Raw genomic sequence first — 15591 nt, forward strand, 5'->3', positions numbered from 1 at the left:
ATAATCCATTTGCTATAGCAATTATTTTTTACATATTTATTTATAAACATTTTTCCTCTGAAAGATCTGAAGACCTAGGGTCAGGATTCAAAGAACCACAAAACTAGCATTGTTGTTGTTGTGGTGGTGGTTGTTATGTAATCAAATTTGCATGCTACCCTTCATCTAAAAATCATGGGGCAGTTCATAACATAAAAATATAAAATGAGAACACAAAATACATAATAAAACAAAAACAAACCAATATCTCCCCATATCACAAACACATTTAAAAGGTCATAGAATATTAATCAGCCAAAGATGTGGTTATAGAAAACATTTTCACCTGGGGCCTGAAGATATTAATGAAGGCACCAGGCAAACCTCCCTGAGAAGAGAATTCCACTAACAGGGAGCAGAAAAGGTCCATTCTCATGTTGCCACCCTCCAGACCTCTCATGGAGGAGGCACTCAGTTGAGCAGTAGCCAGCAATTGGATCGACTTGAAAATGCCAGTGCGACTAAGGATGCAATATATTTGAGGAATGTGGGAACAATGGAGCATGACTCTTAACAGGCCTCCTAACGTTCATTAGCCTTTGCCCAGCTTATTAAATGAAAACTTTTACTTGATCTCTCAGTTTCATTCCTGAAAATTACAGGGCTTCAGGCAGTGGAAGGGTTTCAATATATGAATTTTATGGCATCTTCATACATGACATTTTTTTCCCACACAAAAATACCCCATGTACAGTAGTTTTCAAACACAATTGTACAGCTTCCCTTATACTGCGCTGCACTGCATATAGGATAGAAAAGCCTACATCATCTTTCTGTCCTGAAAGCGGCTTCCAACAAATTGACACAATTTACAGTTAAACCAATCCAAAACATCTAATTAAACAATGGAATGACATTGTAAAACAGAATGTAAAGTGTGAAGCAGCCTAACAAAATGAGCATAATTCCACTACTATTCCTCTTGGTATGTCCTCTGAAGCAAAACTTGCAGTTCTGAAATCCATTTCCCTATAGTACTTACTTTAGAAGCCTCATTTCTTTCCCATTCTCTATAACTGTACTTGGTAAAGTTGCAAGTTTTTGTCTGAAAAAAGTGTATTCTGACAACAGCACAGAGAGACTGAGAAAGGAAGCCAAGGCATATGTTGGAAGGAGAAGTTCCCAACAATCCAAATAGCAAAGCTACCAAATTCTGTACACATGCCACTCCATTTCTGAATGGAAATAGGTCTACTGTGAGCTCTTGCTTTTTGATAAATGAGAAACTGTATCTCCTACTGCTAAAGGATATGGCCATCGGAGCACAGATAAGTTGGCACACATCTATAGGTAGAAAAGCCCAATTCAAGTATGTATAAGAGATGCAGGGGGCCTGGACAGTGCTTTCTATTTATATCACGGCAGCAAACATATCAAACTGCATGAACACAGATGCAGAAGTGGTACAAAATGAAGTGCTATTATAACCAAAATCTCTAGGATTACGTGTGGTTTAATTTTTGCCTATGGTGTGTTTACCGCAATTAAAGAGGTAACAATTGTTGGAAAGGTTACTTAACATAACTGTGCAAACTGCAGTGATCAAGAACCCAAAGAACAGCACTATTAGCTGCATGTGTCAAAGGAGTCTTTATACAGTGGTACCTCCGGTTACAAACTTAATTCATTCCGGAGGTCCATTCTTAGCCCGAAACCATTCTTAACATGAGGCGCACTTTCACTAATGGGGCCTCCCACTGCTGATGCGCCACCAGCACGTGACTTCTGCTCGCATCCCAGGGCAAAGTTCGCTACCAGGAGCACCTACTTCCAGGTTAGCAGAGCTCGTTACCTGAAGCGTTCGTAAGGAGGACAGTACGTAACCAGAGGTTCCACTGTACTCATGTTTCTTCAACAGTAAACCCAATGCCACAAAGCAAGCAACTTTTGAAGAAGAGGAATCTTTCAAAAGCAGTTTGTGATATGGCAAACCCAAGCCCTTGAGCACATTTCTGGAGCCCACCCAAAGTTTCTAGTCTTGCTAGTTTAAGTTATAAAATGGAGTTACTTCAGCTTTAATACATTACCTGTGTAAAAAAGTCTTATTTCTAGTCAAAGCAACTATAGTCAGAATAATTTAATAGTTAAGTCCCAGATGGCTGGGAAAACTGTCAACCAAATAGGATGCAATTCAGGAAAGGTTCCTGTAATATTAAAAAATGTTAAAATGCTGGGGCAGAGCCCTGATAATAGTTGACAGAGAAGTAGATATTTTGTTTCATGCCATTTGGGAGGCAGATCACAACAGATAACTGACTGTGTTGTAGCAAGTTACAGCCAAACTCCAACATCACAGAGCTTTGAGTGAAGGGCTATTTAAAATAATAGTAGTATTTATACACTAAATGATTAGTCACTCCACCTGAGTGTCTTCTTTCTGGAAGCACATATTTCTCGACTACCACATACACAACTTAGTTGATTAATGGTATAATAAATCCACATTCCATAATTCCACACATTCAACAAACCTATATAGATGAGATACTTAAAGTGCCCAAAGATGGAAACTTTAATTCCAACATACCAGACTGATGGAGTGTAGGAGGTGCAGGGGTCTCCAAAGATGGCCTTTGTTCGTTATCAGGAGAGGATAGCAAGGAAGTAGATGGGGGGCTTTCAGTTGAGGAAGATGTTGAGGGAGCTTGAGCTGACACTGTAGATGATGATGATTGCAGCTGTTCAGGACCATCTACTTCCATTGTGGCCTCTGTTTCAGCACTTGCTAAGACACTGCCAGCAGCAGAGACATCTGATCTACTGCTGCCACCTTTAAAGAAAAACAGCAACTTTATTTTTCAAAAGAGGACTCTCATACCATGTCACATTTGAAACAAAGAATATCTTCAGCACAGTACACTTTCAACTCTACATTAAACCAACTGGAAACACTGAGCATACTGCTATTGAACTTACATATATGTAAATGGACAATTGCCAAGAAAATCCAACATAAACCACATTTGACTTCAAAAGAGGAAACTTCCCAAAAATTAGGGGATTGGTAAAAAATAAAGTTGAAAGGGAACATCAGGAGGGTCAAATCACTCAAAGCAGAGAGCAGGAATAATAGGATAGTCTCCCAAAGGATGATGTAGAAAGTAGAGTCCTCCCACTTCAGACCTGTACCTTTTAACTTATTTATAAATTACTTCGAATAAGGGGTGAGCAGTGAGATAACAAAGTTTGCTGATGGTACCCAATACTTCAGTGTTTAAAACCAAAAATATTATGATAAACTCCAAAGGATCTCTCCAAATTGAGTGAATGGGCAGTAAAATGGCAAATGGAATTCAATATAAACAAGTGTAAAGTGATACACACTGCATCAAAAAATAAATCTTAATTTCATATACACTCATGGAGTCTGAGCTGGAGTGACTGACCACAAACAAGACCTTGGGGTTGTAGTGGATAGCTTAATTATGATGCTGACCCAGTGTGAAGCTGCTGCTGTAAAAGACAAATTCCATGCTAGGGATCATTAGGAAAGGAACTGAAAATAAAACTGCTAATATCAGAATACCATTATACTAATATATGGTATAGGGTTGCCCACCCTCCCGCTCCTACACAACGGGCACCAAGCACACCGGCAGGGCCCGGATGCGCATCAAAAAAATAAGATTGCAGACGGTCAGTGCTATTGAAGTGTGCATGCCACGGAGGATGAAATACATACATACATACATACAGTATATATGACACATGCACGCACACATACATTATATGAGACTGTCTGCTCTGCACAAGAGCAGTCAATTTGTAGTAAAAAAACAACCCAGACATTTTGCCAAATTTCAAAAATCTTCCGTGACAGACATTTTAAACCTGAAAAAGAGGACATGTTTGGGAAAATCCAGATATATTACAACCCTATATATGACTGCGCTTGGAATACTGTGCTCACTTCTTGTCACTTCATTTCATGAAGGATGTTGTGCAGCTGGAAAAAAAATATCAAGGGGGTGGAGCAAGTCTCCTGTGAAGAAGGTTGAAATTTTGGAGCTTTTTGGTTTAGAGAAAAGTTTTTCCCCCTCCGTCATAGCCCTAGAATTAAGATATATCTGATGAAGCTGGAAGACTGAGGAGAAAGAAAATCCAAAGACAATAAGGCTATCAATGGTTACTAGGCTAGGCTACAATAACTAGGTTCTACCTCCAAAGTCAGAGGCAGTGTGTCTGAATACCAGTTGCTGGGAATCACAAGTTGTCTTTGGTCTTTTCATAAGCATCTAGTTGGCCACTTTGAGAACAGGATACTGGACTAAATGGGCCATTGGCGTGATTCAGATGGCTTTTCTCATGTTCCTATGCCAAGTGTGCCATTTTTAAAAATGTTGATTACTACCTTTTATTTCAAAAATCCCCTTGTCATTTCATGCTGAAGGCAGTTAAGAACATTCACCTCTAGACCGAGATCGTCCTCTTCCTCTGTTGCTCTGTGCAACTTCACTTGCTTCTTCAAACCATCTTGACAACATGTCAGACATTCTTTGCATTAATGAAACATTAGGGCTCTGTTCACCTATATATAAAGAGAGGTGTCAATCCTTTTACTGTGAAGTAGCACAGTACATTTTCCTTCTGCTACTTGAAATCTTGCATATTTACATCTCTGAAAGGTGAAAATATTTCTCAATATGTTTTTTCAACATATTGGTTTTCTCATTCTTCATGGTTCAGAAACTGTTAGGCTTTGTAAACAAAATTTTAAAAATGCTTTTAGTGCTTTTTAAAGGCACCCAGTCTGTGTGGCTTTGCTGGTTTCATTTTTTCAGCTGTTTGATCATACCTAATTAAACTATTACAAAGAAAAAAAGGGTGAGGGAAAAAACCCTTCTCTGCTATAATTGCTTCAGCCAAGAGTTGTAGTGTTTGACTCACTGTCTGCAAGGAAAAGTGATCCCAGCTGAGTAATTTCATGACCTGTACACAAGCTTTTAACTGGCAATTCCTCTATCCTCCTGTTGGTGGCAAGAGAATACCAAATTCATTTCAGTAGTGAGGAACTAGGACAGGGAAAATCCTATGTTAAGATCTGGCAGCTTGAGATTTCAATCCATCTACAATTTCCCTCTCCAGATTCAACCAAGCATGAGTAGTCTGTTTGATAAGAGCTGCTATATTCATGTTGTACATGTTATTAAGGGCCAGTGACCTTGCTGACTTGAACTAAGGCTGATAAAAGCAGTAAGAAAAGGCTCTGTTACTGGAAAAACCAGAAAGTTGGAATTTGCTTCAAGTAAAACAAGGTGCCACTATCTGACTAACCAGTGTTCACTTTTAGCTAGGAATGCCATTTTTAAAACATAAATCTCAGAAATGAGTAACAGAATAATCTGTTATTCACTGATTCAGATTTTGAACTGAAATCAAGCTACAAAAGACAAGATATTACCATCTCTTTCTCTCTCACTTTCAGGCCTTGCTCTTGGTCCAGTATCTGACCAGTCTCCTCTTAGTCGGAGTCGTTTGACAGGAGGCTGCCGTAACTAGAGAAATAATGACAAGAGGGGCATTTAAGATGTAAACATTTTATTTCTGTAATAAGCTGAAAAGGTAAAAATATTAAACCAAACTGAAATTCTCGGTTTTTGAGTGAAGGAATCCAAAAATTTGGGCTAAATGTTTTCTCAACTTAGTTGATCTGGTGAATCTGCTTCGATTACTAATACAGCTTAGGAAACAAACTGTGCCAGTGCAGTCATAATGGATCTGAACTGATCTGTATCCAAGGTGTACTTTAGGGGTACTCAATTAGACTTTTACCCACTTGGGTGGGAGAGGAAGGGATCTTCTACATGCTGTATCAAACTGTAAGACAGCTGAGATTTTATATTATAAACAGTTTTATTTATCTTGTGATAATGTCTTTGGCTGAAAAGCTAGGATAAAATATTTTAAATGAAATAAAATATACAGTAATATGCCTAATATTTAAGGTATACATCTGCCAGTGAAAAATGTTTGTACATATATTTAATTTGTATCCATGGATCACAAATCAGATTTTGCCACTGCAAAACCCTTCAATCTGCTATGTCATATGAGGTGAAGTAATCTATGTAAATACAGTTTCAATAGTTATTGTTATTTGTATACCATTCAGTTCTATTTTTGAGAGTCTGTTGCATTTTGTTTTTATCTTTTTAGAAGATTTTAGTGGATGTTGTATTTTTATTGCTTTTATGTAAACCACTTCAATATTTTTTATTATGGACTTTCAAAAGTTCATAAATGAGAAAATAGATAGATAGGTATAGAAAATGCCTACAAAGAAGCTTGATTGAAACTTGAGAATGGAGTTTAATTCCACGTAAGTGGGTAAAGGATTAAATGCCTTAATTATTTCACTAAAATTTAGCCTGTATTTGTCAGCAATCGTTTTATACTCTCAGCCCTGTCAAGAATGAAGGATAAACTTGTTGTTTTCTGCAACTCTAGTACAGTAGATGCTCGGGTTGCGAACATGATCCGTGCGGGATGCAAGTTCGCAACCCACAGCGTTTGCAACCTGCGTCTGTGCACGCATGGGTTGCGATTTGGCGCTTCTGCGCAAGCGAGACCGCCAAAACCCAGAAGTAACCCGTTCTGGTACTTCTGGGTTTCGGCGGTCCGCAACCCAAAAAGACGCAACCTGAAGCGGCTGTAACCCGAAGTATGACTGTAAGTCTCTTTAGGTACAGATGATAATCAAAAGAAGATGACTAAGGTAGTATGGCAACAGTGAACGCATATTTTAATGTTCCAAAATATTCAGATATTTTTAATACAATTGTATATATCTGGGGAAGCTATAAAACTGAATTGTAGAAGTGGAACTGTGTCCTGAACATGCAAATCTTATGCTCAAGGTACATATCACATTATAGCATATTTTGCATCTTTCCTTATCCTCAGAGGTAGAGCAGAAGTTTGAACATGAAACACATGTGTACCAGATCTCAATAATAAATCAAAAGCAGCGGAAGGACCAACATAATTTAGTTCTTTCTTTTTTTAAGGGCTGGGAGACAAAAACAGTATTTGCCTGGCACCAAAAGAACACCACAACCAACAATGCTCATGTCACAGCTCACAGCCAGGGACTCTAGCAGCAGGGACACTCAGGGGAGAGTATCAGAAGTGACTGCAGCACATGAGCAGACCAGACATTTTATACACCTGGATAGAATCCACTGGGTACTAGTCTAAATTTAAATAGTAGTTGAAACAAGAGATCAGTTAACATAGCTTTCGCCAGCTACACCTGCAACACTGCTGGAATTTTCAGTCCAGATTCAGCCATGTGGAACATTTGGATATTCAGGTGGTCAGGTAAGCACATGATACGTTACACTGAAGTGGAGCTAAGAAATGGGTGATTTTCACTTGGTCATACATAATAAAGATATTGGCAGTGTTCATGTATCTTGCTAACAACCAACATGGTGCCCTCCTGATACTGCTAGCTACCATCATCCTTGACCACTAGCTGTGCTGGCTGAGACTGATGGGAGTTAAAGGAGCACATTGGGTACCCATCTGCTAAGTAAGAGTTTAGCATGATGTGAATGAGCTGCAGTGAGCCTCTAGCTCCCTTCCTCCCCATTCCTCTGGTATTGCTGTGAGGGGTTCAGAAGCTTTTGCTCCTGTTCTTCCTTAACCACAACCTGACATGTCACTGGAACTTGAAATCATTGGTTAAAAGTTGGCTTGTTTCAAAGAAACATTAACCATATTTCAGAAGTTCAGTCCACATGACAAGCTGTAGCGAAGCAAAAATGGAAGTGAAAGCTTCCAAACTCTTCCTCAGAGCTACACCACAGTAAACGGGAAAAGGGGGCACACTCAAGCTCAAGGCTCACTAAGTCACATTCTTGTCATGCTACATGTGCAGAGGGCAACCAAGATGATCAAGGTCTGGAAGCCAAGCCTTATGAGGAATGGTTGAGGGAACTGGGCATGCTTAATCTGGAATAAAGAAGACTGAGAAGATATATGATAGCCCTCTTCAAATATCTAAATGGCTGTCGCATGGAAGATGGAGCAAGCTTGCTTTCCCCTGCTCTGAAGACTAGGACCTGAACTAATGGCTTCAAGTTACAAGAAAGGAGATTCCGACTAAACATCAGAAAAACCTTCTGACAGTAGGAGCTGTTCGACAGTGGAATGATCTCCCTCCTGAGGTTGTGGGCTCTCCTTCCTTGGAGGTTTTTAAGCAAAGCTTGGGTGGCCATCTGTCGTGGATGCTTTAGTTGAGATTCCTGCATTGCAGGAGCTTGTACTAAATGATCCTCAGGATCCCACTTCTCTTACTTTCAAAAGTAAGTATTGGTATTTGGATGTGGTGTGGCATTTTTTGAATAAATGTAAGCTCTAGGGCATGTGAAACTAGTGTGGTTCTTTTGAATTCTAGTCATCACATTTTGTAGAATTTATCGAAATGACTGGATCAATATTATTGGCGGTGGGGAGGAGACATTTAATAAACTATTTATATATATATCAACATTTCTATATTTTTAAAAAAACTTAAGAGTTTACATATAGCTTGCTAACAACACAGACTTCCTTTTTTCATATGTGGTCAGGAGAGTTTTTGGGGCAGGGGTAATATTATTGATGGATTCTCACATATAGTGCCAGATGAACTCTTCATGTTGCTATTTTTGTCTTCAAGGAAACATTCTGTTATCAACACATGGCTGCTTCTATATCTAGAGTAGAATTACATATTGGTAAACTGGTCCAGAAAGTTTTTGCAGCCATAGCTTGGAACAGACTGGCAGGTTTACATATGAATATATTCAGAATACCAAAACACCATGGCAAATGAGAAACCTCCCTGTTTTATTTGTAATTTGATCACGATTTAACACTATACAATTGATAGATTTTCTTTGTCCAATACAAGCAGTCATCTAAAATTAGTGAATTTTATGGTGTTTTAATGGAAGGTCAGTCATATTACAGGTTGACAGGGGCCAAATTTGTGCACAACAAGCAACGTGTGCACAAGCAACTATCATTTACATGAAAACCTATCCACTCTAACTAAAATGTGTATTTTAAATGTAACTACAGTATATGTAACTAATGGTGTATTTAATACAGTTATTTAAATATTTTTCCAGTCAAGATAATTGTATAGGTTCTCACTAAATCAATCTTATAGAAGATATTTCTAATAATTTGCTCAGCTTAGTAGGATCTGAATTTGAATCTACAAGCAAAATCTCTATCTAATAACCTAACATTAAAATTATACTGATGTCTTGTTTCAAAATGGCACTAAGACACAGCACCTTTTTAAATAATAAACATTTTCCAGTACAGCTAATAAAATTATTTGCACATAATTCTAAGCCAAATCATGGCTTAGTGGGAGTTTTGCTCCTCCAGTCCTGCTGCTGCAGTGCTGTGAGCTAAGCCATAGTTTGGCTTAGCATGTTGTTCAAACTGGTTGGTGGTTTATCTGGAGTGAGACAAACCACAAGCCCAAGTTTGGACAACATAGTAATCCAAACCACAGATTAGCTCAAAACATTGCAAAAGCTGGGAAACTGCTATTTTTTGTTCTGTGAACCACCCTGAGACCTCTGGGTATAGGGTGGTATATAAATTCAATAAATAATAATAAACTGGAGGAGCAAAATGGCAACGATCTCCTTTCCTGGGGTCTGTCTTTATGCTAAACTATGGCTTGGCTTATCATTACATATTAACTCTCTTTTGTCTTCAAAATCATTTTAACACCAGTAACTGTGGAACACTTACTTCTTCTCTTCTTTCATCTGAAGACGGAACTTTAAGTTCTCTAGCTGTGTCATCCTTGGGATCAAACAAGTATATATAATCTGAAGAATAGCTCACAAGAATTTCTTGGCCATCTTCACTGTAGCATAAAGATGTTACCCTACAGGATTTGTTGTTCAGATGGGGAGGAACAAAACGCGCCACTAATCCTGTGGTACCCCGGCCTGCATAATTACCTACATTAAAAAATAATTGAATTAATTTTCCATTACACATGAGCCTTCATTTACAAATGAGCCTTCTACTACATGATCTTTCCTTCCTAAAAAAGCTCAACTTTGACCTGAGCCCCCAAAAAGGGGGTAGATTACTGCCAGTTTGTAACTGTGAGTAGATCACAGTCTCTTGGAAGTTGGCCACCCCGGTCTAATCCATCACATTTTGTGGTAGTGAAAGCTAACTATGAATTGTCTAAAGAAGTACAGGCATCAACCAACTTACATGGGGAGTTACCATCCAAGACCCCATGTGCATAACTGAAATTGCATAGAGACGACAAGAGCACCCTCTAAACACCCTCTCTACCACTCTCTCTTCAATCCATACCAAATATATCATATCCAAAAACATCCACAACTACAGCTGAAGCTCTGGGGCCAGCAGGAAGCTGGAGGATGTATGGGAAAGCAGCTACTGCTGCTGCACTACCCCCATCAGTTGTTAGGCGGGGAGGATGAGCAGTGTAAACAAAACTCTGCTGCACCTCAGGTCTCTTCGGGGCTTCCTCCGTCCTCATTGATATCCTCTTCATTATTTTTTTTTAATAAATATTTATTAACAATTTTTGAATACAATACAAAAAAAAGAAAAACAATATAACATGTATCTTAACATAATTTCTTAACTTCTTTGGACTTCCTCACATCTCCCGCTCCTGCGTTCCTCACAAAAAAAAAAAATTCCAGCAATTTATCACCTTGTTTCCAATCTTATTATCTAATTTTCCCATGTTGTTTCTCAAATTTTAGGTATCCTTTGTTCAAATCCTAAAAATTTAAATATAATCTAATAATTATCCAAAAATTTATCTTTTCTTAAATCTCACTTATCTTCATAACACCATCTAACTTAGTGGTGCTAAATTATTTATGATCTAGCATCCTTCTTAACATTCATACAATTTACAATATTTTTGTAAATAAATCTTGAATTTCTTCCAGTCTTCTTCAACCGTCTCTTCTCCCAGGTCTCGGATTCTGCCGGTCATCTAGGCCAGTTCCATATAGTCTATCAGTTGCATCTGCCATTCTTCCAGTGTGGGTAAATCTTGGGTTTTCCAGTGCTTAGCGACGAGTATCCTTGCTGCCGTTGTTGCATACAAAAAGAATGTTCGGTCCTTCTTTAACACCCTCTGGCCGACAATACCCAGGAGGAAGGCCTCTGGTTTCTTAGGGAAGGTATACTTAAATACCTTTTTCAGCTCATTATATATCATTTCCCAGAAAGCCTTCAATCTAGGGCAGGTCCACCAGAGGTGAAAGAACGTTCCTTCACTTACTTTACATTTCCAACATTTATTATCGGACAAATGGTATATTTTTGCAAGTTTGACTGGGGTCATGTACCATCTGTATATCATTTTCATAACATTTTCTTTCAAAGCATTACATGCAGTGAAGTTCAGCCCAGTGGTCCACAACCTTTCCCAGTCCTCAAAAATGATATTGTACCCAATGTCCTGTGCCCACTTTATCATAACCGATTTTACCGTTTCATCTTGTGTGTTCCATTTTAACAGCAAGTTATACATTCTTGAAAGTACCTTAGTCTTAGGCTCTAGCAATTCCGTTTCCAGCTTCAATTTTTCCACCTGAAACCCTAACTTTTTTCAAGTTTAAAAACTTCCTTAATCTGAGCGTAGTGTAACCAATCTCGCACTTTATCTTTCATTTTCTCCATACTCTGCAATTTCCAATTATCTCCATCTTTTTCTAGTATTTCCCAATACTTTGGCCAATTGGCCTCCATATTGAGTCTTTTACAGGCCTCATTGATATCCTCTTCAGGCTCTGGGGAGGGTCTCTTTGCAAGGACTGTTCAACTTTCTCCCGCCACTTCCAGGTTTGAATTGAATTTTTTATTTCCTAGCACCACTCATATACATGGTGGTGCGCAAGTAAATTACACGCAACGGATGCCTGTACTGTGTATATTAATCCTAAAATGTGTCTATTTTTTTACACACTGCATTCTTTTATAAACCTCAGTTATGCCCCGGTTACTTGCCATTTTGCTACAATTTAAAGCCACATACACAGTACCTCCTCTTTGCCGATTTTTGGAGGACACAATGAAATGAAAGCATTCACCAATTCAGAGTAAAAGCTGTCTACTGTCATTCCAAACTGGCCACATATCCAATGTGATTGGTTACGCAATATTGTTGTACATTACCAAGTTGGCTACATAATTTCCAACTGGGATCACGTACGGTATTTGGAAACAAACTGTACTAATATTAGTTAGAATATTTTATCTAAACAGAAATTTAGATTCAAAGTATTAATATCACAATGAGACTATAAAATAATTCCACAGTACTTACATTAACCTCACTCTCCCTATGGAAACTTTCTATCCTATCCATCTATCCATCTGCTTTTTCCTCACCTCATAATTTCTAACAAAGAGTAGAGCAATAATAAATCACATTCTGCAGCCTTTTCTAGGCATTTTTAGCTACATTAAGTGCACAACTCAAGTTCTTATCCTTTACTGAAATCAAGCCTAAATGCATGTAATTGAACTTTTTTCATATTCTCCCATTTATCCTTGCCTCAATATTCCTCCCTAGTCAAATTTTAGATTGTCAGTTCTTTGAAGGGCCAGGGCTTGCCCTTTTGTTGATATTCTCTGAAAAGCACCATGAACACTGAGACCACCATCATTTCTTAATACTCAAAACCACTAAATGGAAAGAACAGCAGAATTTCTTCATTTATTTACCATGGCTGCAAATTTATTCAATGAGAGAATCCATCCCCCCCCCCTTAAGTTGGAATTTCCAGCAGCTCTTGTAGCAAACCTAAAAACTGTTCTTAGAAGGTCAATTTTAAAGAGCAGGTCAGAGAGAAGAATTGCTCTATGGGACATAAAATAATGCCAATGTGCATATATGCCTCTGAATCGTAGTCAAAATTTCACTTTAGGACATCAATACTTTTCAGTCCACATTACAGAATACCTTCTAAAGTGTGATACAAGTTTTCATGAGTATAAATTTAAAAATTATGAGAAGTTCTGCGTTTATGCAGAAAATATATTTTTCATTAAATCATCTCATCAAGAGGTTCACATCCTATAATCTTCAACTATGGTACTCAAAAGTCAGCTGTTTTACAGTATCATGCAAGTATTGTCCTACCTGTTGCTCTTGTGCCAAGCATTCGTCGATCGTAAATTCTTACTGAACTATCGGAGCAACCAACTGCAAGATAATATGGTATTGGAGGGCAAATAGCTACAGAGGTGGCTGCCCTCCTACAGTTTATTAAAATATCCTAGAACAAAAGGAAAATATTGCACTTGTTTAAAATGTACAAGAACAAGTGGCATTAAATCACACCAACTAATACAATCCTAGAAAAAAATCAATATGGTTGTGTTTTAGAAAAAGCCAACTCTGGCCCTTGTTAATATATATTTTAAGCATGTTATTGGACAACAGACGGGTATGGCAACAACAAAAAGACTAAGCAAACAAAAGCATTGTTTAGTAACATCAACTTGCAGCTGTAAACACAAAGCTTTCATCTGTCTAAGATTTTCTCATATAAAGAGGCTAGAAAGTGAATCACAAGGGGCAGGGATTGCCTAAGCTACTTTAAAAGGATTGGGCTAGAATAGATTTATGTACAGATAATTGGATGTAAAGAGCAACGCAATGAGATTAAGTACTGCAAATAGTTTCAACATAAAAAGGAACAATACTGAGTATAGCCTATAAAAATGAGGTAAAATAGTTAAGTAAAATGCATACTTGGAAGCAACTCTGTATAAATTAGAAAAATAAATCCTATTACTATTACAGTCATAAAGAATTTGGTAAATTATTTTCACAGCCGGATTGATTCTTATGTTATCTAATTATCAATGAGTTTAAGGATGCTCCATAACAAAGTGCTGTAACATATCAAATAGTTCATAGAAAGCCTGAATTCAAACCAAATCAAATTTTTCATATCTGTTCAATATTATAGTATGACAGATAAGTAATACATATTTCAAAAATAACAAGTTATATTTTCCTTTATATAGTTCATGGTCACCTCACTAGATTTCACAGCATCAGGACCAAAACAGGCCAGGATCATAAGATCTCAGGTTCTGAAAACAATATAGCTCTTTATTCACACCCTCTTATAAAAGTGTCTCTTACATCTTTACAATCTTCTTTTGTGCAACTTGTCTTGATTCTAGTATCAAACCATCTCACAGTGCCATCTTCTCCACAAGATAGAAAAGTATAGGGATCATTGGGGACTGTCATGATCTGAAATGTAAGCAAATTGTATACTTTAAAATGGCAACAGCCTTAAACATTTGAAAATAAAAGCCAGGATCCAAAGTACCATAGAACAAGTTGTGTATGCAAGGAGGCTTGAGATTATTTCCTTGAAAAATATCCTCCCACCTGCACACCTCATGGAAAGCTGATTTTGAAATAGAGAGGCGTTTCAAATCAGTTGTAACAAAAGCAATGTGATAATGTAAGACTGCCTTATAGTATACAAATAGTTTTTGGAGGTGGGAGGGTGTACTTTAGAAGACTGAAAGGCAAGGTACAAAAAATCATGCCCAGGCAATCTTCTTAAATAATAGGAGGTGAATGTAAACAAGAAAATACTTTGGACCATATTATCTAATTGGGCCAAACTTTAGGCTATTAAACTGCAGAGAGTGAAAAAGAATAGATAAGCAAAAGTCAGCACTCATGACTTTATAGTTATAAGATACAACAGAAACATTAATTTTCAGTACCTCATAAGTAGTTCCATAATGGCATGTGAATTGGCACTGTCTGTTGGTTTCAGCATCTTGCTCAACATTGGTAAAAAAAATGACTCCATCTCCTGAACAGGACACGATCTGTTTATCACTGGTGCATGGCAAAAATTTTGCACTAAAAATATTTGCCCTGTGTCCTGAGCGAATGGTTGTTAAAACCTAGAAAACAAGGATTACTTAACATTTTAATTATGGTAATATTGATCACATCTATCTTTCTCACCTTATTCCAAAAAGCAAGCTACCATACTATTTTATCTTCATAATCCACTCTCTTGTTCTACACCAGGGATAAGTAATCTCTGGCCTGAAAGTGTTTTCCCCAAATAACACCCATCTGCCCCACACCTGTCACCAGATGTGGGGCAGGTATAGAGGCACAGATATGCAACTGAGTTCTCCATATGAAACTTGATTGTGTGGTCAATCCTTGCAGAAAGTAACTTTGCCAGCCCTATGCTTGGCACTTGGGAAGAAGTGAGCACAGAGCCCCTTACACTGTGGTTCCCAAGCCCAAACAGCCCACTGGCTGTAAGATGCTCAGAATGTGCTGCACAAAGGATTTGGACATGTGGGTCATCCTGGCCATCTGTCAAAGCTGGCCTGCAGGGATGGAGACAGATGAGGATCTGGCCCTTTGGACCAAAAGGTACACCACACTCTGGATGGTTCTACACCACCCAGGTAATTTCATAACTGAAGGCATTGACCAATGCACAGCTCTAGCAACTGCACTACAATACA

General features: G+C 38.0%; 1 protein-coding gene across 4 annotated transcripts in view; it reads right to left on the reverse strand.

Annotated features, from left to right (window-relative positions):
* Positions 1–15591, reverse strand: part of DCAF6 (DDB1 and CUL4 associated factor 6) — a 48208-nt gene that overhangs the window by 21604 nt on the left and 11013 nt on the right. For 3 of the 4 annotated variants that reach the window (XM_081858457.1, XM_081858459.1, XM_081858460.1), the window contains exons 4-10: positions 14821–15006; positions 14219–14332; positions 13205–13340; positions 9802–10016; positions 5441–5534; positions 4448–4567; positions 2567–2809 (exon numbers count right to left, since the gene is read on the reverse strand). In XM_081858457.1, coding sequence (XP_081714583.1) covers positions 2567–2809; positions 4448–4567; positions 5441–5534; positions 9802–10016; positions 13205–13340; positions 14219–14332; positions 14821–15006 — 1108 coding nt within the window. The remainder of the gene's footprint in view (positions 1–2566; positions 2810–4447; positions 4568–5440; positions 5535–9801; positions 10017–13204; positions 13341–14218; positions 14333–14820; positions 15007–15591) is intronic. The other variant, XM_081858458.1, reaches the window with a different exon arrangement.

The sequence above is a fragment of the Podarcis erhardii genome, assembly GCF_964252035.2.
Source record: "Podarcis erhardii genome assembly, chromosome: 4".
Taxonomy (NCBI): Eukaryota; Metazoa; Chordata; class Lepidosauria; order Squamata; family Lacertidae; genus Podarcis; species Podarcis erhardii.